The 25,716-nt window shown below is 41.6% G+C and overlaps 1 protein-coding gene across 1 annotated transcript; it reads right to left on the reverse strand.

Annotated features, from left to right (window-relative positions):
* Window positions 1-3,594: 3,594 nt before the first annotated feature.
* On the reverse strand, window positions 3,595-25,273 carry timeless (timeless circadian clock). The gene is made up of 34 exons (XM_083661675.1): window positions 25,143-25,273; window positions 24,760-24,923; window positions 23,957-24,110; window positions 23,665-23,779; window positions 23,397-23,459; window positions 22,989-23,090; window positions 21,924-22,079; window positions 21,698-21,831; window positions 20,684-20,771; window positions 20,390-20,566; window positions 16,724-16,941; window positions 16,538-16,641; window positions 15,105-15,274; window positions 14,874-14,999; window positions 13,638-13,789; window positions 13,413-13,510; window positions 13,163-13,292; window positions 12,716-12,917; window positions 12,421-12,560; window positions 11,246-11,325; window positions 11,015-11,138; window positions 9,909-9,991; window positions 9,621-9,805; window positions 8,787-9,015; window positions 7,857-7,925; window positions 7,538-7,656; window positions 6,600-6,828; window positions 5,203-5,248; window positions 5,052-5,113; window positions 4,910-4,955; window positions 4,747-4,808; window positions 4,532-4,583; window positions 4,379-4,440; window positions 3,595-4,115 (listed from the first exon to the last, which is right to left on the reverse strand). The coding sequence occupies exons 2-34, from the start codon at window positions 24,854-24,856 to the stop codon at window positions 3,982-3,984; spliced, it is 4,008 nt and encodes a 1,335-aa protein (XP_083517801.1). The 5' UTR covers window positions 24,857-24,923; window positions 25,143-25,273; the 3' UTR covers window positions 3,595-3,981.
* Between the last annotated feature and the right edge of the window lie 443 nt (window positions 25,274-25,716).

Below are 25,716 nucleotides of genomic sequence, written 5' to 3' on the forward strand. Positions count from 1 at the left end.
CAGAGAGAGACCCAGCTTTGAAGGCCAGGCAGAGGGAATGAGCTACAGCTGATTGCTGATGCTTTAGGAGCGCTTCATTCCCATCACAGAGCCACCCGGAATAGACTGCTGTGCACCAGAGACTTTGGAACAGAGGAGACTATCAACCTTTATTTGAGGGGTTGTCTAACCACATTCAAGAACTACAGCCAGTTCTGTTCAGGGTGCCTTATTTGGAGATCATCTTGTGCACTGGTCATTAGTATGCAGTCAAGGACTTCTAAAAGGGTTCCTAAGCATAAACAGCCCTCGACACTTAGCCAGGTTCTTGGTTCTTTCCCAGGCTTTTTGCATTTTATAGGATTCTGCAATCAATGTTCTTGGTTATTATGAGCTCCTCAGAGAGTAAAGTCAATTATTGATTAAATTAAGGGAGCAAGAGTATGAGCTATTAAACCATTCTTGGATCTTTATGCTACTAACATGCTTTAAGATTGCCATGCATAAGTTTCATGGTTGTTTCTTCATACCTTTTTCCAATACAAGTAAATAGGTAAGTATCAGAGAGAAACAAATGCAATAAGATTATTGAGAGATTATAGGCCAGTGGTTCTCAAAGTGGGGTCCAGGGACCCCCAGGGGTCCTTGAGGGGGTCCCCAGCAAAAAGGGGAATACTTTATTTTCACTAGAATTCCAACCATAAGTAACACAATGACAGAATGTATGACTATTTTGGGCATGACTTTCATACACTTTCTGTAATAAAACATCTCAAAGAAATATCTTGATGGGGGACCAAGGCTGGGACAAAATCCACAAAACCACAAATTAGCGACATATGACAAATCCAACTTGGTGGAGAACTGATTGTGGGTTTGCTCTACATCTTTTGGTCAGAAATTCAAATATTGCAATGCAATCCAGAAATACACATCTGTATAACTGGGCTCTTCAAACTTTGCAGTTTCTCCCCGATTGATCAAAAAGTCAATTTTTGCCACAGAGCAATGTTTTACAGTATGTCCAGTCAAATTTTGTGCATGTCTGAGGAAGAATGTTGAGTAGTCCCACCATAAAATTGCTGTGTGGATCCCTTTTATTCATCTTTTCAAGGTACTTTTGATCCTCGTTGGCTTTTGAATGCGCACGTTTTTTTTTTTTTTTTTTACCATGCTTAAGTCATAGTTTATGTTCACTTCACTCTTGACACCCTTGGGTTTAATGCCCAAAGTGCAAATTAAAACTAAAACCCGTTTAAACCTTTTGCATGCAATTGAGAGCTCTTGTCCTCACTGACAATCTGCCTACATAATAGTTTTCCAACTGACTATACGTTGTTAACAATGAGTTATTGTAGTAACATGATATTAATGGCACTCACCACAGACAAAAGGGTACTGGGCAGGTCCTATTATGACTACAAGTAGATCCTTCAAAAGAAAGGTGAAGCCGCACGGCGCACACTCATAATGCCTTCTTCTTCTACAGTACAGGTGGAAGTACAGGAAGTGACTTTGAGCAATCACTTTTTACAAGAATTATAACCAATAATGAAATTAGTATGAGAGATAACCAGTGTTGGGGAAACTCATTACAAAAGTAACATATTACATGTAATATATTACTTTTAGCACTAACTCAGTAATATAACTTATTACTTATAGGATTTCAGTAATATTATACCAGTTACTTTGTCAAGTAACTCGGTTACAATTTTTTTTTTTTTTTTTTAATCAAAGCACATATTTAAATCAAGATACAATAATTTCCTAATCAAACTGTCTGTTTTTATGCATATGACCACTATAGATGACAATAACAAAGGAAAAGAATAACATTTGGAATTTTGGATTGTTTACACTGACTTCAAGGCGGGTGACATTATTTTTCGGGATGTTCCAGGGCAACGATGTCATTCTGCTGCTGCTGTTTTGGTGAAAGTAATGCAAAAGTAGTGTATTAAGTAGCAAGTTACTCTACACAGACAGTAATATTGTCAAGTAACTTATTACTTTCAAATGAAAGTAACTAGTAATATGTAGCATATCACATTTGGAAAGTAACTTGCCCAACACTGGAGATAACCCATGTAATCCTGGGACCCATCACTCATCCTCATTGCAGATGATTCTGATTATATACATCCATTGTAGGATTCCCTATCATTTTCCGTTGTTTTGAACATTTCTCTGCTGAATGAGCCAACATAAACATGTAGCAGGGTGGCCGGCGGGTAAAAGTGATGCTCTGTTTGTCGTCTTATTATGACATGTCACTGAATAAATTATTGATCAATGAGAGTTCTGGGGAGAACAAACTATGTTACATCAAAATTAGGTGGATATGCACGTAGATTTAAGGTACCCAAGCGTTGGAAAGCAGTGGTGAACAAATCACTGCATTATTAATAATATTGTTAATATTGTTTCTACTGTCTGTCTGTGACAATGATTTAAAACTTCTTTTAAAACAGCTTTTGCATTTCTTTCTGTACAATTTAAAATCAAAGAGTTTATGGTTTCAACCAGTGCCCTATGAATGAAGTGTTGTTTATTTGAAGAGGTTTGATCAGTCAACAAGTCCAAGCGAATATATTTTTTCAAAGCACAAAATATTTAGGAACTGGGTTAGGGTTATAGGATATCGACACAAACCAGTCAAAACATGTCAGGACTTCTGGTTATAGCTCTTATCTGGTCTGGTTAGTAATGTATGTATGCATATTGTACAGGTTCCCCAAGTCTGGTTTGGGTGAATTTGTGGAAGAATATTGCATCGCCATTACTCTGTGCTCCGTGGCTTCTTAGCGTCTTGATCCCCACCCACCCACCAACGGGCACACATGCTTACACACAAGCGTTTGTAGATGTTCAGGTCTGCGGGATGGGGGTCTGACCAGATGCCGTGAACAGGAAGTCACTAACATGGTCCAGATGTGAAGACAAGAGAGACCACCTCCAACACAGCTGGAAAAAGTGGGAGACTTCAGGCTGTGACTGGAGACATACTACGGCCTCTTAAGACTGTGTTGGAGAAAGATTGATCAAAAGACTCTTTTATGTTAAACAACACCAGCACACAAAACAATTTGCTGCATTATATGACAAATACCAAACCATTGTTCAAATTCAGGTCATATTGTCCTCTGTCCTCACTCACTACAGAGGCTAGAGAGGAAAGGGTTTGTTTAAAAAACAACCTTAAAAAATAAGTAAGTCCATGTTAGGTTTTCTACATGAGTGGCGTTTTTTTAAATCATTATATAAGATTAAAATTCATTCAGATCAAGTATAAAATTAAGGCATATTTCTTAAAATAGGGGGGGGGGGGGACTTTAGATTGCATGAAATCTCAGTACAAGGCTGGCAAACCCCAATGTAATCCACAAAAAGTAATTATTCAACTTTGTGCCCTCTAGTGATTAAACTGGCATGGTGCAACAGTGTGACTAAGAAAACCAGCCGACAGGCCACTAAGTTGACAACAGTGCTTATTTATTTATCAATATGCAAGAGTTTTACTCAATTCAACATGAAAACAACAGAAAACTGCACAAATATGATTGTAACCAAACCATGAGACAATTAACCTACGTGTTTCCAATTACACCGGATACCGTATATATTTTTCGTTTATAGAAGAAGTCCCCTGTCCAATGCAACACGTTCTTTAAGTGCATTTACCTGCTGGCTGGTCCTCGAAAAAAAAAAAAAAAAAGACTTACTTAATCTTAAGTAAGTCTTCTTTTGTCTTTCTTAAGACAAAAGAAACAACTGGCAGATCTTACTTACCATACATAACAAACTGTCTGAAGCAATGGCTTAACCCAAAATAATAATAAAAAACATATGCAGAACTGGATCTTGGTAGAGTCATTATTATTTCCAGGGTTTTCTTGATTGAGAGCATTCCCATTGTCTGGACTTGGGCTCACTTCTCCTCTTAGGAAAGTGAGGGAACTTTAGATCTCCTGTGTCTACAGCCCCTTACAGGCTTCTCCACTAATCCTCATCTTCTTCTTCGTCATCGATTACGGCCCTCTGTCTCCTACGCTTGGCCGGAGCAGAGATGTCGTCCTGGTCTGAATCCGCAGCACCGTCCTCGTCTATATAGAGCGCGGTGGTGGAGTCATCCTCTGTAAACGCATAACTGAGTCAGCCCAAATGATACATACTGTATATGACTACCTTGGCTATTGCAACCATTCAGTTGTGATTTGAAGGCCCCACTCAATAATACTACAGGTCTGACAGTTGTGTGAAATATTACAATATTAATTTGGACTGTTTCTAGGAACCATCTTTCTACCATCTACCATCGATTCAGTTTCACCCTGAGCCCTCTTGGCTGCGTGCCCACTTGTTCATCATTAGAGGAAAAGCAGCAAAAGTGAAATACCATCCTCGTCATCGTCGTCCATCACTCTGCTTCTTTTAGTCGAGCTCTTCTCTTTTGCAGTCCTGATGTGAAAAAAAAGAAGTTAAAATAGGCATTTCTATTGTGCGTTTGCTTAAATGATTAACAAACAGATATCAAACATCAATATCTCACCTCACACGCACATTCTCTGACTCGGTATCCTCAACAGGGGTTGCATCTGTGACTTGGGAGAAAAAAACAAAGTTTAATTAAAGATTAGGGATGCACGGATATGAAAATGTTGTCCGATGTCGATATGATCTGCATAAAAGCAAGTTTCTATGATGATCAAATTCTGTACATACTGAAAAACACCTGTAAACACTGAATTTGAAAAAGTGAAATACCATCCTCTTCATCGTCGTCCATCAGTCTGCTTCTTTTAGTCCGGCTCTTCCCTTTTGGGGTCCTGATATGAAAAAATATAAGTTAAAATAGGCATTTCTAGGCTATGCTTTAGCTTAAATGATTAAAAAACAGAAATCAAACAAACATCAATATCTCACTCACCTCACATGCACATTCCCTGACTCGGTATCCTCAACAGGGGTTGCATCTGTGAGATAGGAGAAAAAAACAAACGGTTTATTTTTTATTTTTTTACAGAATTATTGATAGATTTCTGTCAACATGGTGGGCGAGGCAGAAATACCATCCTCTTCATCGTCGTCCATCAGTCTGCTTCTTTTCGTCGAGCTCTTCTTTTTTGGGGTCCTGATATGAAAGAACTGAAGTTAAAATAGGCATTTCTAGGCTGTGCTTTAGCTTAAATGATTAACAAACAGACACGGTCAATATCTCACCTCACACGCACATTCTCTGACTCTGTATCCTCAACTGGGGTTGCATCTGTGATATAGGAGGAAGAAGAATTTTTAGAATTATTGATAGTTTGCTGGGCAGTTCTGGGACGTCAATATGGTGGGCGAGGCAGAAAAATAAATAAAGACTTTGCTCATAAGTGGTTATTCATAGAAAAAAGAAGAAACAGACCGTAGAGTATAAATGAAATAAGAAACTGACTTCATCACAATCATCACAATGCTATACCAGACTTTCCCTATTTGATCTTTGCTTTGGTTGTACCATTGTCTCCATGTTCGACGTTATCCTTTCCAAAACAAATGTAAGGAAGCCTCTAATGCAGAGGTTCTCAAATGTTTTTCAGCCAAGGACCCCTTACAAGATAGAAAATATACCGCGGACCCCCTCATTCTGATTTGTGATTTTGGGCTAAGCTTAATTGTTTCCACGGTAACGTGCTTGACTTTTAATTTGATAGGTTTGTTATTAGAATGTAATCCATGAACCATTTTAGATTTAAAGCATAAACTATTTTCGTTGAACTATGAAGATTTTGCAAAAAAAAAACGATATATATATATTTTTTATTACCGGTACATTACATTTACATTACGTCATTTAGCAGACGCTTTTGTTTTGTCCAAAGCGACTTACAATATCACAATTTGTCAACAGTCCAGAAAACCACTATGCAACACAATAAATGACAGCCAAGATATTTTGATAGACTAGCACCATGTAGGAAGTAGTTTGAGAAGGAATAAGTAACATGTAGCATTTTCTTTTTAATTATTAAAAAAAAAAAAAAAAAAATTTACTTGAAAACTTTTCGCGGACCCCCTGGCAAAGTGCCACGGACCCCTGGGGGTCCGCGGACCCCCATTTGAGAACCACTGCTCTAATGGGCAGAAAAGCCATTCTGACCCCCACACTAAATGAGACTGTCTGTTGTGTTGTGACTGGACAGCAGCCAATGAGACTGTCTTTTGTTGTGTTGTGACTGGACAGCAGCCAATGGCCTGGCAAGTTCATATGTGTATCACATTGTTGCTTTGCCAACTACAAGTAGGTCAGTACATAAAAAAACAATGCACCCAGTTTTGATAAGCTGCCATATACATCACATAATTGGCTGTTAAGACTATAGATATATCTCCTCCTGCAAACTATCAATGAGCATTGATCTCACAGACAAGACAGACATGACCGGCTTAGCTAAAGGCTATTCAATCAGTTATATGTGCACCATGTAACCTAATGGTTAACTAAATAAAATTGCAAAAGTACGTAATTGACTAGATTTGAGGTATAAGGGACGGAATATGAAACATGGTGTACCAGTACCTGACCTGTACATATAAAACATGTATGTATGTAAATTATATTCCAAACCTACCTGTGTGCTCACTTGAGTGTTGCTTCCTCTGGCGTGCTAGCAGCAGCGCTCTGAGAGCCTGGGCTCTGTGTTCGTTTGAGGCCGGCTCCCCCTGCTGTTCGTGGGTGGGACTGCTGTGTCCTTCTGGCTCCTCAGCCCCTGTCCGCTCCTCCTCTGTGGGGCTAAGGGCTGCCGCTGCACTCCGCAGCTGGGATGGACTCATCTTTTCTGAGATCCTCCAAAAGGACTCCTGATTACCAAACAGAAAAGAAATACAAGTGTTTTAGTATTTTCATTAATTATAGCAAACTCCAATAAACTAAATTATTTATAAATTATTCTGTGATCAATCAAGCCCAGAAACTCAAGATGACGGGGCTAGACTCAGAAAGAGGCATCACCACTGATTTGACAGTGAAATATCAGTAAATAGTACCGTAAATTCCGGACTATAAGCCGCACCGGTGTATAAGCCGCACCTGCAAAGTTGACTATTTTTTTCTTATATAAGCCGCACCGGACTATAAGCCGCGGGTGTTTTAATGGTATTTTTTTTTTTTTTATTGTGTTTTAATGTTTAATTACCATATGTAAGGGTTCATGCACAGAGGGGATTGTCGGGAAAGAGATGGCTGTTTGAGGAAGCTCCCATTTATTAACATTTCAACAAAACAACATAACACAACACCACCTGTGTTGTTTTTTACAGTGCACACAGTGTCATACAGTGTCATACAGTGTCATACAGTGTGGTGAAAAGAGGGCAAGAGAGGAAATTAAAACTTATTATAGTTATATAGGATTTATAGTTAGAAAGAGTGCTAAAAAAAGAGAGATTTTTTTTTTTTTTTTTTTGAAAAAATCCATAGATAAGCCGCACCGTTATATAAGCCGCAGGGGCCAAAAAAGACCAAAAAACGGGAAAAAAGGTGCGGCTTATAGTCCGGAATTTACGGTACCTGTTCGTCTGCAGGTGCTCGTACTCCCAGTTTGCGAAGAAGCTTCTGGAAGTTCTTTCTCTCCATGGCTTCTTCATTCTCCTCCGTGAAAGGGACAAGTGGCACAGGCTGAGAAAAGCCTGGAGAAAGAACCACAACAAATCAATAATTAACATATTGCATTCAACTATACTAAATAGCTATCCACAGCATTTACATAGTGCTTTCTCCAGAACTACAACCTCTTACCACGATAATAGACAATAGCAATAACTTAAATAATAACAGACAAATAACAGAGGAAGCCAAATGTATTGCTATCCCCCCCAGTTACACTTACCGTCTTCTTCCCGGTCATCTGCTGTTCTGTTCAGGCAATTCTGCAGCCACAACAGGGGTCCCGACAGACCTGGTTTAAGAAAACACAGCAGTAATCAGCTGGAACTTTAAGGTTAAGTAGTCAAGAATTAAAATGTCATCCCTGAAGTGTCAGGCATGCCAATGTATTTGCAAACATGGCAGATTTGAAAACCCTACAAAAATCCACCATTGGTGATGTAGATAGTAGATACTCTAAATCAGAATAATAGTTAGCCATAGTTATCTGAAGTTCTTCTGAATTACATCTTTTTGCCAAGAAAGTGTGCATTCCAAACAAATTACAAAGGGGTGTATTGTATTGTAAGAGAATGATTTTAGGCATAGATTTATTTTCTGACAATCAGTCCACAATCTAACCATGTCAACAAGTCTAAATAGTGAACTCATTAGTGACATGGCACCAGTAGGTCTGGTGATTTTACCTCAGGACCATGGGAATTTTATGCCATATATGGAATAAACATGTCAGCGATTTAGCTAGATATAGAATATAAAATTAGCAATAAAATTAACTACTTAAGCACAGCTTGGTGCACAGCAAAAAAGCAAAATAGTGGGAAAGACGCCAGGAGCTGCTGCATCTGGCATTACAACAATGGAGTCGCTTGATGTTACCCCAGCTTTTGAATAGTAGAAAACAAAGTAATGATTTGATGATTATTTAGAACAGGGCATTTTTTAGCTGTAGATGCCGATTTTAGTGCTGCGTGACTGGAGAACATTGTAATAATTCTACCAAGCAGATTTGCCTTACTTATCACATTATTGACCACTTTACATTTAACTCCCACCAAGCTCGACCCTCATAAACTGGCCTGGCCTTCACAAAGATGGTCAGGACAGTTGGACATTCGCAAAGATGGTCAGGACAGTTGGAACCTGCTCTCACCCTCGTTTTGCAGAGCGTACACCATGCTGCCAACATCGGCCCTCTTCACCACTGTCACGTCCAGGCTTTTCCTCCTCCTTCCTCCATCTCCCGATTCTTTCCTCACCGGCTCTTCTACCTCTTCCTCACTCTCTTCAGACCCATCCTCTTCCTCCTCCTCTTCGTCGTCTCTGTCCATGGGATCATCTGTGACATCTTCCGTTATGCCAGCTAGGAACTCTTCTTCAGTCTGTGGCAGAACAAGCAGGACTTTTATTCCAGAAATACTGTATTTTATGAATATTACATCTGTATACACTTCAATTCTCTTAGATCTATTAGTGACAAACACCAGCTCCTTTCATGTGAAACACACCCTTTCAAAATCCTTCATTTTATATTAAAGGAGCACGCCAACATTTTGGGAGTTTTACCTATTTGCCATCTCTTTTCAAGTCAACTTGGCATCTCAGGGCTTGTGTAGAGTTGGATTACACCAGGCGAGCAGTATGGAAGCATTTTATGTGTGTGTGTATGTGTGTGTGTGTGTGTGTGTGTGTGTGTTTTTTACACTCGTGTTAACGGGGGTAGGCTAGCCAGTAGCCAGTACCGTTGACTACCATTCATTGTGCTATTGTATTTGCTATTGTAGCTATTTTTGTACACGCACAGAGAAGAGAAGGGCATCTATCCTCTCGTCTTACTCGAATCTCCCAAAACGTTTGCGTGTTCCTTGAAGGCACCAGCTAGTACTTATGTCACCTGAGCATCTTCATCTCCAAATTCTCTACGTGTTTATGGTCTAACTATCAAAGCACAACTACGAAAAGAGAGCGAGAGCGTTAAGAACTTTACCATCCCCTTTCCAGAGCTCTTCCTTTGAACGGGACGACTTCCAGAGCTCTTCCCTTGAGCAGTGTGACTTCTCTTCTTATAAAGTTCTCGCCTTTCAGACACCAGGCCCATACTGAGCAGCTTGTCCACCACGCGCGCACGGGAACGCTTGGCCGTAAGCTTCTTCAGGATGTCCCCCAGCACATCTACGGACGAACAGACCGTTTTAGTCATCGCACAAATGCTGAAGTAGCCATGAGGCTACTATTGTATCAGCGCTGACACGTTGATATGGCCTCCAGTACGTACTGTCAGAGTCTCTGTACTCCTCATGGAGCATCTGCAGCTCCTGCTCCTGCTCCTCAGTCCAAAGAACAATCTGGGTTCCTTTCCTGTGTCGGGGATATAAAAACTCGGTCTCTATCCACCTTATTTCTAGATGCCATGATGCCTTACGTGTTTGGTTTGGTTTATTTCGGATCAAGAAATGCATAAAAACCATTACAAATTTACAATTAATACAGTAGTAAAAAAGTACACAATATGTAAAACAAAGTAAAATGATCCAAGGATAACCCAGTAAAGCAGCTTAAAGTTACAAACTAGAAGCCTGCTTATTTCCACTGGGGTCCTTCAAATATCAAAACCTTAATATTACACAATTGTACTTTATAAAATAAAAACAGAAAAAGGAAGTCTATCGATGACACATAAAATATATGATATATACAAATGAAATCTCAGCGAAGGTGTTGCAATTACTCTCTAGTCAACATCTAATTTTTTAGATGAGTCTTGAGAGCACGTTTAAAGACATTCACAGTGTTTATGCCTTGCACTGAAGCAGGTAAATTATTCCAAAAGTTGATAGCAGTGTTACAAAATGACGTTTGGGTTTGGCTTCCTGCAATAGGTTTCTGAATTGAATATTGGGCAGATCGTGAAATATGGGTGCTTCTTCCGGTGTAATCCCCCCCCCTCCCACCATTACATTGCCGACACAGACACAACATACTGTAGCCCGTAGATCTCCGTGAAGTGAGCAACAATCCCCCACAGTTTGACTTCCGGTTTAGCGATTTGAACCCTAAACCCCCGTAGCGCGTCCAGCTTGGCAAAAATCTCGTCGATAAATAGTTGTTCAAAGAGCAACAGAAATAGCGGACGTGATAGATAAAATTATTACATTCCCTCAAATAAGTCGTCAAACGAGTGTATTTATTGTGACAAGCAACGTTTTTTTCCCCCAGCGTCGGAATTTTAACGAGGAAATGCGCAAGCTGCAACAATCAGTCACGTTCTAAACCGGACCTTGCACGCATAATTATTTTACAGCGGGGCATTCAAAAATAAGGTGGATTGGTTTGCAGTACATCATGTTATAATCCCAATCTATTCTGGAGTTTCCCACTTACTTCTGTTTCTTCAGGTCTTTGGCGCTGTCCACCAGGCCCATATGCACCAACTGTACCACTACCTGGCGACGTGTGCGGGTGCTGTTGCTTAGCAGTGGCAGCAGGGTCTCCACTATGTCTGGCACTAAGCGCAGGAGTCAAGAGTTAGGAACAGAATTTGGACCACAGCACACTGCAAAAAACGTCAAAGGACGTGTCAACACAGAAAACAGAAGCAGAGAGAAGGTGCACCTTCAGAGTCACGGTGCTCCTCATAGAGCTTTCGCAACTCCTCTTCCTCCTCTTCTGTCCATGATGCTTTTTGCTTTCCTCTGACACATGGAAGACAATGAGATATTTCAGTGTGGTGCATATAGACGGTTTTCATGGAATTGTGTTGCTAGGATATAAGGATACAATTTTATAAGGATAACATTTATTTTATTTTTTTACTTGGTCAAATCAATTCAGCTATATTTAGAATCAGCAGAGACCATAGAACATTTCACTCAGACCAAATCTAATATATACCGTAAATTCCGGACTATAAGCCGCACCTTTTATCCCGTTTTTTGGCCTTTTTTGGCCCCTGCGGCTTATATAACGGTGCGGCTTATCTATGGATTTTTTCAAAAAAAAAAAAAAAAAAAAAAAAAAAATCTCTCTTTTTTAGCACTCTTTCTAACTATAAATCCTATATAACTATAATAAGTTTTAATTTCCTCTCTTGCCCTCTTTTCACCACACTGTATGACACTGTATGACACTGTGTGCACTGTAAAAAACAACACAGGTGGTGTTGTGTTATGTTGTTTTGTTGAAATGTTAATAAATGGGAGCTTCCTCAAACAGCCATCTCTTTCCCGACAATCCCCTCTGTGCATGAACCCTTACATATGGTAATTAAACATTAAAACACAAAAAAAAAAAAAAAAATACCATTAAAACACCTGCGGCTTATAGTCCGGTGCGGCTTATATAAGAAAAAAATAGTCAACTTTGCAGGTGCGGCTTATACACCGGTGCGGCTTATAGTCCGGAATTTACGGTATATATCTATATATCTATACATGTATTCTTTTTACATTTTGGTCCAAGTGAAATGTTCTGTGGTCTCTCCCGTTTCTAAATATAGCTGAATCGTTTGATTAAGTGAAACTATTTTTTATAAGCATTTGACTAAATGTCTATGGACTTTGGCTCTCTATATCCATTTATCATAGGTCTTGACCCAAATGCATGCTTTCCCTGCACCTTAATAACAATGGGAAGCATAATGTAAGGTTACTATGGTAACCCCGGTTAGCGGTTATCTGATAACCGAGTGAGGTAGGCGCTTCCCATAGTGAGATAGCGAAGGTTTGACAGAGAACATGACTGCACACACACACACATGTACATGAATATATCAGAAAGATAACACCAACCCATCCTTGCCGTAGCCCTCGGTCATCTCGCGCACAGCCCCGACATTCTTCCAGAACAGCAGCTCCACGTACGCCTTGTTGTTCTGTGCTGCTACCGCAAAGAAACGATTCAGCACATACTTGGCAAAGGTCCCCAGCTCCTGTGAAGGGGCGAAAGACGGTAAAGCTCCTGGGTCAATAATCCAGGGTTCTCCTTCCATCACCGATGGGCTTCTTTGGTCAATCGAACAAATATAAACTGGACAACACTGAAGAAACGTGTTGTCCCCCCTACTGGCCGCCGTTCTTACTGCACCTTATACGCAGCTGCAGCAGGGTCACTCAGGATCCTATTGAAGACGGAGAAGACCGACAGCTGGAAGAGCAGGGCGTCCATCTTCAGGTCGACCGCCAAGCGGTGCAGCATTCGAGCGATGCAGTGGTTGGTGTGAGGTGCGTTTTGCGAGTAGGATTTCAGGAGGACGAGGTACGGACGCACAACGCCGGGGTTGGCAAACCTGCGCGACAAAGTTCTCCATCAGAGAGGTTGCAACTTGCAACCAAACCCAACAGTGCTATTAGGCTTGCCACTTGGGCAACTGGACATTTATACTGGGGCTCATTGTGGAAGTTTTGCTTGCTTGCACCATTCGATTTCAAAAATATTTTCTATTCACATAGTGTCCTGATGATGCCTCTTTTTTTTTAAATAGAGGACCCTTTCATCAATTACCGTACTATGGGCATTAATAATTTTCCTCACCTCTTGATAAAGTCTAGGAAATTGAAATCTGTCTCAGAAACCTGGACAGACTCCAATTCTTCCTCTTCCAACTCTGCTCCAAATTCCTCCTCCTCCTCCTCCTCCATCCTAGCCTCAGGGGGAGATGACCCTGAAATTATAAATAAAATGCAAGACTTGAAACCGGAAATAAGTGACTAAATATCAGCCTACATGAGCAAAGTGTAGACACTATGGTGGGAACTGACTATGAACCAAATTCAAAACTTACTTGGCAGGTTGGCATTAAGAATCTGCTTGAGGAGTTCCAGTTCCTCCTCCGGTTCCACATCAGCTGAACCAAACGCATCTCCCTCTGGCCAGACCTCCCTGAGAACAAAGATAAGCAGACAAACCTTGACTTACTGTAAGAACTGGTCTGAGAGGCTGATGGGGTGCTGCAGCTAGGTGAGTGCAACTGGTCTGAGAGGCTGATGGGGTGCTGCATCCCACTGACCTGGCTGCGCGCAGCAGGCCCAGTGCCTCTGGCCCCAGCCTGGCGAGCAGTGCGTCCTGCACACGCACCATGGCCTCGGTCCGCTGCTCTTCAAGAGGAGTCTCAGATGTGGCGTCAAATGGCACAATGCTTTCTGTTAGATCTTGTGACAGCTGCAGACACAAAAGTAGAATAGAATTCAGTCTTAGTAAATATGATTTGTTCAATTCAGACCAGAAAAAAAAAACATACAGTATGTATTGTTTGTGTGTATAATGTATTTGAGTGGTCATCAGTTCGATCCTGATTTACAGGTTTGTAGACTTGCTATAAATCAGTGCCATAATTACTGATATGATTATACGGATATTAATGGCATACATTACTGCCTTATGCGAGCTCCCTTAGGATGCTTCAGCAGGGTCATTACTTTACTTACATGTGTTTTCATAAAGGTTTCATCAACTCGGGTTCATAATAAGTATCCTTAAGATTCTGAACTGCACAATATTTCAGGGCTTTCTACTGTCCCTTGCTAGGACATGTTGCTTTTTACTTACCATCTGCAGCCCAGAAGATGATAAGTTATCGATTACTCAGATGGGCTAAATAATTACTTTAAGAATTTTCTACTCGCGGAGCGGGACCGCGCTACTACCTGCGGTGGAATTGGGCCATATGACCCATGTGGTTTATGATAGTGTCCTATTAACTGTATTACCTGGAGCAACCGTAAGTTTGGGAGTCTGTCTGCGCGTTTGTTAGCCATCCAAACACTGAGAAGAACTAGTCTGATTTGGGCGAAACTTGGGTGAAAGATGTGTCTCGCCATTCAGATACAACATTTATGCTAATTGGCCGAAGCTCAAAGCAATTATTAACTGGAAAGCACGAGCAAACCTATCTCCTGCCTACCACCGTGAGAGGATTGAGAGCTATAAGACAAGATCTCAGCACAGGAACGCAAACTCATGGAGAGTGAAAAATGTGACAGATACACAAAACCACTCTGAAATCATTAATTTAAGTGCCCTATTTTGGGATCAAAAAGGTGACTGTCACCTAAAATGGACTAGTTTGCATCCTTGTCTCCAATGATCTCTATGCTCCTCACCTTAGAATTTCAGACATGAATTTTTGTTTATCATCAAAAACACTCGTTTGCAGAAAACAATGATCAAGATAGCACACAGTGGCAAGTTTGCCTGTGAAATGCACTGAACCCCACTCCCCCGTCAGGTTGATTCCCACACTGACCTGAAACCCTGAGGCCCTCAGCTCCTCTTCCACGATCTTCCAGGCTTCCTCCCGGGCTTCTGGGCTCGTGTCCACTGTGGACGGCTTTTTTTTGCCTCGAGACTTCTTCCGCTTCACTTTCTTCTTCTGCAGAGTAATAGAGACAGATATGACAGATATGACGATCTTTATTGGATGCTGTTAGCAAAACTGTTAACACCCCACAATTTGAATGTAGGCACGAGCACTTGCCTGCACCACTAAGTTGTTGCGACCCTTGCAGAAGCGCTCAAGCATACGCAAGAAGAGATGCGTGGACTCCACCAGGTCTTTGAGGAAGGAGTGCGGCTGTTTAGTTTCATCAAACTTCCTCAGCAAGGTCAGGAAAATCTCTCGGTATTCCATCATGTAGAAGATGTTGCCTAGAGGGTGCAGGTAAGAAGGGACGATGTGACAACCTAAACAACTATATGCAGACTCATAATCATAGAGGCCATTTACACCTGGCATTAACATGCGTTTTCTGCCATCAGATTGCAATCCGATTGTATTTTATCACTTGAAAGTACAGGTGTAAACACCCCCAAAACGCATTGAAGAAGGATTGCAATCTGATCGGCCAAACCACCTCCGGAGGTGGTCAGGGACGCATTATGACAACATTTAACACAAGTGTAAATGCAATGCGTCCTCTCAAAACGCATTCAGCAACTACCAAACGGAAATACATAATCTTCGGAAGTCGGTGACGGCGCGCACACGTGAACGCAATTCCCCGGCAGCACCGCACCGGTGTGTGCCCTCATCTCGCCGCTGTGCCAGATGCGCACACACACAGGCAGCCTGTCACCATGGACCGGCTAAAAATGATCTATCTCTTCCCCGCTCCGCTTTTGCACAACAATCGTAGCGTTGCTTCAAAGTTTTGCTGCGGAGGTTTTGCCACGGCTGTAACCACCTGTGTTGCTTTCAGGTAACATCCTAAATTACAATGTTATACAATTGAGAGCATAATTTCTCTTTTATATCAACACTTCTCCTTTGGAAAAGGAGCGGAAAATGAAAGGAAAATGAGGGAGAAAGGGTTCGAACCCTTTCCCCCTCATTTTCCTTTCATATAAAAGAGAAATTATGCTCTCAATTGTATAACAGTGTAATTTAGGATGTTACCTGAACGCAACACAGGTGGTTACAGCCAATGACATGCACGGAAAACGTATGTATGTGTGTGTGTGTGTCTCGGACCCAGTGTCATTGTCAGTAAACAGATAAAGAAATAGATGCAGTGCTGCGTGATCGGCCATCGTTTTGTCCAGGTGAAGGGGACGTTCACTGTGCATTTGAGCTTAACAATAACCTCTATTTCCCTGTGCATGTATGCAAACATGCATGCACACGTTCAGGGAGCGCGCGCGTGATGACGTTCGAGCTGGAGAGCAATCGGATTGCAATCTGTTCACCCAAAACGCATGTTAGTGCCAGGTGTAAATGGAATCAGGCTGAAGTGATAAAATACAATCTGATTGCAATCTGATGGCAGAAAACGCATGTTAATGCCAGGTGTAAATGGCCTCATAATATAGTTATGAGAGTTCAAACAAAGACCCAATATCAGGAGAACATGTACAAAATGAATACAGGAAAAAAGAGTGTGCCGTCTGAAAATAGAGCTGGTGGCATCTCACATTTGATAACATTGGAACTCTGATGGATGCTTTGATCACGCGAGCGGTCCATCTCGTTCACAGTTAGCAGCAGCTCCTGATAGGCCTTTAGTGCCAAGTGCATCCTAGGGAGGAAAAAAAAGGATTATTTGTTATGGGCCAAAAAAGAAGGATCCTTATCCACCTCCGTCCAGTCCATCTGCTCACCTGCGAGACCAGGACGAGGCCTCTTTGCGGTCGGTTACAATCATCTCATAGTAGTTGGTGATGTTGCGCTCAATATAGTGGAACGCGCGGATGGACATGGTCTCAGAAACTAAGTCGGCGCGGAAGCCGTTGCCACGGTTGAAGGCCATGAAGAAGCTGAGCGCCCAGAGGTAGTAGGTCTCATCGTGCTGCTGAGCCTGCTCCCGGACCAGACTCTCCTGTGGAGGAGACGAGAACAACACAGTGTGAGTCATGTACGTTGTGCTGCCAACACCCAGCCTACTACTCACAACAACACCCAGCCTACTCCTCACAACAACACCCAGCCTACTCCTCACAACAACACCCAGCCTACTACTCACAACAACACCCAGCCTACTCCTCACAACAACACCCAGCCTACTCCTCACAACAACACCCAGCCTACTCCTCACAACAACACCCAGCCTACTACTCACAACAACACCCAGCCTACTACTCACAACAACACCCAGCCTACTACTCACAACAACACCCAGCCTACTACTCACGTTGTGCTGCCAACACCCAGCCTACTACTCACAACAACACCCAGCCTACTACTCACGTTGTGCTGCCAACACCCAGCCTACTACTCACAACAACACCCAGCCTACTACTCACAACACCCAGCCTACTACTCACAACAACACCCAGCCTACTACTCACGTTGTGCTGTCAACACCCAGCCTACTACTCACAACAACACCCAGCCTACTACTCACAACAACACCCAGCCTACTACTCACAACAACACCCAGCCTACTCCTCACAACAACACCCAGCCTACTACTCACAGCGTTCAATTTACACCTATTTCATCTGCCTCAGTACAATCTAACAAGGTAATAGATCTGTACAGTCATTTGTAAACCAAGGTGGGTGGCAATGCATTCACCTAGTGAGAGGCTTATGTAGGCAGACTTGTATTTGTAGGAGAAATACCTTTAACTTATGTATCTATTAAATGAGCAAGACAAAGCACCTATGATGTTTTTTGTTAACTTACAACTTTTACATTGCGTGCATGAAATACACATGAAAATGTTGAATTTGACAAATTCCACAAAGTACATCACATGACCCGATCCACAAAGTACATCACATGACCCGATCCCAAAAATCAGAGGGGAAATTCCGATCAGAGGCTTGGTCATCATGATCGATGGTCACAGGGATTAGAAAATAAATAAAAGGAAATCATGACTGAAATTTTTTCCAGGCCTATTTTAGTTATTTCGGGCTTTTTAAAGTGTATTTTTTTTCCCGCCGTGCGGTCCCTTCCCATAGGTTTTCATGTTTTCACTGTAAAGTTCCCAAACAAACACCCAGTAATGATGCATGAATTGTGTTCAAGGGCTGGATCAGTATGTTATAGCTTCCAACAGACATATATGCAAATTAGTGGCTATAATAAATCACAATTAATATATGTCGTTTTTCTAAAGTCAAACAGACATTTTCAAAATAAAAGCTTTCATTCAAACTCAATACTGTACAATACACAAATTGAAATAAAATAATGTACATAGGGGCTTTAATTTTTCAATTGACTGAAATCAGTACAGTGGTCAGTACAAATTATTTAGTAGTGTGAGGAATTTAAAGATTCAATCTGAACCACCACACTGACCTGACCCATTCTGATATTATCAAACACGCTTGGTAATAATGACCTGACATCTGCAGGGTGCTGTGGTGTGTGTTGATCACATGACCTGACATCTGCAGGGTGCTGTGGTGTGTGTTGATCACATGACCTGACATCTGCAGGGTGCTGTGGTGTGTGTTGATCACATGACCTGACATCTGCAGTAGGGATGGGCATCGAATTTCGAATTTTCGAATAATCGTTGTTATTATCAAGGTCGACTTTTATTATTGAAATTCGAAATTCGAAAAAAAAAAAAAAAAAAAAAAAAAAAAATTTGAGTGAAATGTTGCATTGTCTCCCCTGATTCTAAGTATAGTCAAATCGCTTGGTTTGAGCAAGTAAAACAATTTTTATAAGCATTTTAAGCAAGGTTTATGGAAAAATGAATGGCGGATGAAATCCCATGAAGAGGGAGAGGGGGTGACTTTGGCACCCCTTTGGCACTCAGACCTGAGCCTACTAAATATTTAATGAACCACTCATGATTGTCAAAACTGTTTTTTATTTTCAAAAATGTCAATGTCATGTAACATGTTCTTTACTTCAGTGGTGCAATGCTTGTTTGAGCTAAAAATCCACAGCAGAAGCTTTTTATATTAATTAATAAAGCCGTAGACTTAGAATCAGGGGAGACAATGCAACATTTCACTCACAAAAAAAAAAAAAAAAAAAAATTACATTTTTAATTTTTTTTACATTTTTATTTTTATTTTCGAATTTCGAATTAAATTCGAATTTGGCCAGCGAATTTCGAATAGTGTTTTTGCTAGAAATGCCCATCCCTAATCTGCAGGGTGCTGTGGTGTGTGTTGATCACATGACCTGACATCTGCAGGGTGCTGTGGTTTGTGTTGATCACAGATTCATTCCAACAGGCAAAAACGTCAAGAAGCAATGAGCAACATTTAAGTCTGGCTGTCTGCCCTTCTTGTTTTGATTGATGTCACATTGGACTGTGCAAGTTCCTGTCAGATTAGAGCACTGGTTCTCAAACTGTGGTACCGGACGCCCTCTAGTGGTATGCGGAGGAAATTCTGAAATGTTGACGTACTACTACCAGCAGTAGCAGCGCAACAACACGTTTTCCCCCCCACAAATAATTGATACGTACAAATAAAAATACGTATTTCGGGTCCCTATCTCTCTCTCTCTGAAAAAGAGATTATTCTTATGCCAAGTCAAGAAGACCAATTGTTTAATAGGGTGTTTCAGCTCTTTTGTCTGGGGTGGGAAAAATGGAAGCCAATGCCACAAATGATAGGATCAATGAAGTACAGTTGCTACTTGCTATTAATGTTCTCACTTGCTGTGTGCGTGTGTGTGTGTGTGTGTGTGTGTGTGTGTGTGTGCGTGCGGGTGTGTGTGTGTGTTGCCTCTTGCAGTGAGAGTTGTGTGGAGGAGATGAAGTCCCAGTTGTAGTGCTACCAATTTGTACAGTCAACAATAAATAATGTTATTAGGAATAAATGTGCCTCCTGTGTGAACTGTGCGTAGCTGAATAGTATTTTAACATTGGTCATAATGGTGATACTTGGAGAGCCAAATAATACTTCCTGAGGTGGTAGTTGGTGTAAACAGTTTGAGAACCACTGGATTAGAGGTTCTGATGTCAGCAGAGTGTCAATCGTGTGATGCCTCATCTTTCTCGTGTGAGCAAATATATTATGGAGACAAAAAATATGTGACACAATGCATAAAAAAAATCTATTGTGTGTCCCCAGTATCAGACAGCATTCCAAAAGCATGGACTGAGTTGTTTGGTATTTCTTCGTTTGCTCAGTCCATTGGGCGAAAATAGAATAATATTGATGCTTTTTTTGGTGTCTGGAGCAGCAGCACATCAGCAACAGCAATCGCATGGCCAAACACTGCTGCAGAGAACTCACAACATCGTTCTTAAAGTAGGCTACTTCCCCGGGCTCTGTTCACAACACTGAGTGTGTACGCTACGCTACGCTACGCTACAAAACGTAACAGTGGCAGAAAGTCCTGACCTTCACGAGGTACATGAGGTGGTTGTAGCAGTTCTCCAAGAAGTCCATGCAGAACTCTCGCAGAAAGAGGCGCACATTTAGGGCAGAGCGGCGCATGCTCTGAGACTCCTGTGCCTGACGATTCCTCTTGGGAACACGTCTCACAGCCTTTCCTGTGTCATGAGTGTAGTTTTTGAACTAGGGAGAAAAGAAAAAACAAGCTTTATATATATATATGCTGATATTAAGGTGCTTCTCAGTGATTCACTTCTATCACAAATGGGGTTAAGGATCCCTATGACACCATCTACTCACATTATGAAGGCCTCTGTGATAGATCACATTGTTGTCTCCAAGTGACTTGAGACCTTCAACAACATATGAGCCTCCAAAGCGAGAGTGTCTGAGAAGGCAAGAAATGCAGGCAATGTAAAGCGTTTATAATCAAATGTGATCAGTTACAGACTTTCCTTAGCATGAAGAAATATATACGGTACCACCTTCTGATATTTCCGACTGCCCCATGCATTGCCCAGTGGTTCAACAAATTGCATATTGTTAAGACATTTTGTGCACATTGCTGGAGGTGCAGCCGCACTTTCCCTTTAGAACCAGCTGTAACTCCCTCCAGAGTATAGATCGTTTATATTTATGTGAGGAATGCATTTCAATCAGAGCAACAACAAAAATAGAAGCTATCTCCAATTAAGCTGTATGTGGTTCTATGTCATTAACAACTAATTAATGACACATACCGGTAGCCAGGGCTGTGGCATACATACATTGTTATGATCAGTTAGGAAACTCAGGGCATATAGAAGTTGAAGTCACACACCCAGATGTGCTGGATTTGTGAAGCTATAATTGCTGTTCTCAAATTTTGCGAATTTGACTTGTTGCTTCTCAATAGTGGCCTGCTGGTCAACTTGTAGCATACAGAAAATGTGAATGAGTTATTATCACTACAACGGCAGCTATTTTAGATCTTTTAAAAGCTGCCTCATTAGCTTTTGCTCATTGGTAAAAAAAAAACAACAACAACAAAACAGTGGCACGTGTTTGGACCTGTATTGCCTTCTGTAAACTTCCAAGGCCTCAAAAACAAATTTATAAATTCTATGACTTTTCCACATTTTCTTTAACTGCAGGAAACCTTGCACCTGTGGAAGAAAATGAGTTTGACCAAAATAACACACAAAGCTACCATTCAAAGCTGGCAAGCAATTCCACCCCCCCCCCCCCCACACACACACACACACACACCCACACAGTGCCAACAACATCCTGAAACTGTGACCTCAATACCAAAGCTCAACTGCTTGTATTTACCTGGTTCCTCTCTGTAAGGTGCGAGAGCGTTTTGCCGCCTGCTCCTTCTGCCTCAGGACCTCCAGTTCCTGAGCATCTCGCTGCTTCTGTTGGGTTGAACGAGCCTGACCAGCACTTACCAAGGCTTCAGGCGTCTGCGGGAACACAGGAAAAGCTCAAACACGAGGAAAAAAGGGGGGAAAAAAACTGTTGGCAAATGCAGCTCCAAAAGGTGCTTCTCTCTAACCTGGTCTCTGAACATGAGGGAGATGATTTCCAACACGTGCATACTCCACTGCTGCTCGCTCTGGGTCGATGCCAAGAACTTGATCAGGTCATCAAAACCACTCATGTGAAGGGCCCACAGCAGCTTATCATGGACACTGGCATCATCATCCACATTCTGCAGGGGATGGAGGAAGTAGAGCGGGGGCGGAGGGAAGAAGGGGGCGGGGATTTATATTATATTAAATTATGACAGAGGAGATTTAGGGGCACTTTCCACGAGGACGGTTTCCTATGGAAACGGGGAATTATTTTATCGTTAGTGCCTCCCGTTAAGACGGCGACTGCGAATTCGCGCTTAGGAAACGACACATTTTGAAACCACCCTCTAGAGTGGAATTGTTGGTGACGCTTCCCGCTGAGCGCTCCATGTAATCGGTTAGAAACGATAGTCTTCCCAGAAACTCTGACGTGCCTGCACATGCGACACACACTTGGCAACATAGAATCAAAGCTACACTGCGGCCGACTTACATGTTCATAGCGAGCGTTACTGCTGCTGCGAGGAGCCGATGGCTGTACCCGGTCGGCATTTAACGTTAGGCAAGCACATCAACAGTGTTCTCTCACTGCAGCCTACACAGTAGACAGTGTCAGCACAGCCAGCGCTCCCGATCCTCGCTGCTCGTTAAAGATTTCCAAATAGGCTTATTCTGATAAACTGGTCACATCTATGTAACGTTCTCACCCGAAGAATATTACAACTTTAAAACAGTTTGTTTTTTTTAGCTTGAAAACAGCTTTTTGGCAAGTCTAAAAATTACTACGGTAGCCGTAATCTACTTCCGTGTCTAAAACCCAGAAAGACGATTACGAAATGACGTCATGTAGAAGCGTGGCATGTACATTACGGCGTTTTAAAAATTCAACAGCGCTCATGTAAACGGGGAGAAGGTGTGAAGGAAAAGGTGTGAAGGAAACGCTATTGTGTCGTTTCTTCCAGAGACTGTCCTCGTGTAAAGGGCCCCTTAGCCCAACTTAGTAGAATGTGGTCATATTTGCATCTACATGTATGTTAAACTCAGACCTTCTCTTCATAGGGGTCGGCTGGTACGTGAAGCACGTTCCTGACCAGCAGCAGAATCCTCTCCATTAGCAGGTTATCCTCCTCTTGTCTCTGCTCCCAGTCCTGACGGGACCAGGGTTGGACAGGGACGAGGGTTTGGAAAGAAACAAAGCAGAGAAAGAGAGGGAGAAAGCATGAGAAACACGTATAATAACGCATTTGAAATGAGAAACACACATATAATGAAACATTTGAAATGGCATCTAGGAAGAAACACGTATAATTAATTAATTAGCCTATTGAAGACAGCCCCTAGTCGATTTCTGTGTGGTGCTGATGGACAGCTCCTTTCATCATTAAAATAAAACATTATTTGGCCTCCTGTAACTGTTCAAGGTTGGGAACCGTTGGGATAAGTGAACCACTCACCAGTTGTAGAAGGTTGTACAATGTCTCACTAAAAACTCCAAACACCCTCTCATTGGCAAAGGCCTGCAAATAACGATAAAATGATCATGCCAAATACTCGAAGTTGCGACTGACAGTTTATACACACAATTAAAACGTTTTATGGTAGAGTAATGATGACAGAACTTATCCAACCCATAAATATTCAACGCACCAATATTGTTACATGTTGGAATAGGTTTGTCAGATAAACTGTAAATAAATTGTAATTATAATGCGGTCAGAATACCTCTTTATAGGCCTGTAAGTAAGACAGCACTTGTAAATAGTGATGTCTAAAAGCTGGGTCATCGGGGACTTTACCGAAGCAAAGCATGGCAGGCTGAGTAAGGTTGACCATGAGCCTGTGAAGGACCAGAGAAGCAGTGTTACACGAGCCACAGTTTGATCTTTTCTGACTCATCAGCTCATACAGCTTTGAGGAAAAATGTGTGTTTCAGTTTCAGTCATTTCTCTGAGGGATATTCCTGAATATTAATATAAAAAAAATATATATATTCCTATTTCATCACAGTGTTTACCTGATGCATGCATCAAACAAGGGCTTGTCTTGGCCATGCTGAGTGATAATAGGTAGAAGGTCATTCTGCAGAATCTGGCCTGCTCCCAGCTGCTGGCGGATGTCGCGTGTGTCATCTTCATGCCGTAAATATCTGATCAAGTCTTTCACACTCTCTACAACACAGAGACAGGAGAGGATCAGATGATGAGCAGGGAAACGTGCCCTCCTGTCCTGAACTTAACCCATCATCATTTTAGTCCAGGCATTTTACGCAAATATGTGGGTCAACCTCACACTAATTGCAACAAAACCAAACTCAACTGATTTTGTATCCACAATATGTCCTCAATGAAGGAAAAAAAGTGTTAAGGAAATGTATGAAGGGAAAGTTTTGAAAATTACCTAAATATGATGGTAGCCTATGGAAGCCTATGGAAGCCTTTTTTTTTTTTTTTTAATGTGCCATGAATCTCATCACTTATATCCTGTATGTGTTTTTTGCTTCAAGGAGAAAATAAAAAAAATGTTAAAAAAAATGTTAAAAAATGTTAAAAAATAAATAAATAAACGTTTTTGGTAGCATCATATGGGTCATTTTCAAAAATTCCCCTTCATACATTTCCTTAACACTTTTTTTCCTTCATTGAGGACATATTGAGGATACAAAATCAGTTGAGTTTGGTTTTGTTGCAATTAGTGTGAGGTCAAGTGACATTTTTACTGGACTATTTCCCCCTGGGTTGTTCTCTGATTTTGCAACATAATGGTTAACATCCCCATTGTGCAAACATTTCTATTAAGATCAATTCAGGTGACACTCACCTAAACAGTCAGCTTCCTTGTGATAGGTCTCTCCGTCCAGGTAGCCAAGGGCACTGCACGTTGCTAAAAGCTCACAGTTCATGATGAACAAGTCCATATATTACCACGTCTGTCTCAGGTAATGGTGCTTATTCGGACGGATCGACTTTTTTGTATTCTCCTCGCTTATTCGGACAGCAACATGGAAAAATCAGAAAAGAACAACATGAGAAGCCCAAGGAAATTCATTTACAATATCTGTCAACACAGACATTTGTCAAACCGAGAAGATCTGAAATGTAATGAGTTGAAAGCAAAGCTATCAGTTAGCGTTAGCAGCTTTGGTCCCTGGCGACGCAGTCCAGCGTTTATTTTCAGTACATCAAAAACAACTACTAACTTACCAGACCAAGCAGCTGTTGTTGTCTCTGACTGCCCTGTTCAGCACCCGGCAGGGTACAGTACCAAAGACTTTATCATTTTGACCAAGATTTGTTTTGTTAGCTTGCTATTTGACACATTATCCGAAGTCCCGCGCCAAGCCAAGCCAAGACACAGCACAGCGAGCGAAAACTCTGAAAGCGGATGTAGATTTTCTTCTTTGCTCAGAGTGTCTTCTGGCGGATTGCAACCAACGTAGAAGGTGCGTGCTGCCACCTACTGTAATGCAAATGCATGTGAATCTTTTTGGCTGGTTCCTCAAGATGTATCTAGATCTACTCAAAACTGTTGCAAAACAAACAGCTTTAGGTCTAACTCTGATATGTACTAGCTGGGGTCCAAGTCCAAACCCTGCTATGACTTATGGAGTGTTTCAACATAAATATCCTAAATTGACCCCAGTTGATTTCCTGTTGCAGTGTTTGGGTCCAAACTGATAGCGACAGAATTCCAGTGAAGAGGCACTATAAAGCAAAAAAAGCTTGTTCTTCAGTGTTCAGTACCACTGCTGACAGCAATGCCGAGGAGCAATACCAG

This window comes from Poromitra crassiceps (genome assembly GCF_964638095.1).
Source record: "Poromitra crassiceps genome assembly, chromosome: 27".
Lineage (NCBI taxonomy): Eukaryota > Metazoa > Chordata > Actinopteri > Beryciformes > Melamphaidae > Poromitra > Poromitra crassiceps.

Excerpts from the sequence above, each read along its gene's own strand:
- timeless (XM_083661675.1), bottom strand. The coding sequence starts at position 24,856 with ATGGACTTGTTCATCATGAACTGTGAGCTTTTAGCAACGTGCAGTGCC. Across the intron at positions 13,293-13,412 it reads TCTTAATGCCAACCTGCCAA|GGTCATCTCCCCCTGAGGCT; the intron begins GTAAGTTTTGAA and ends TTATAATTTCAG. Across the intron at positions 12,918-13,162 it reads TTCCTAGACTTTATCAAGAG|GTTTGCCAACCCCGGCGTTG; the intron begins GTGAGGAAAATT and ends TTTGTCGCGCAG.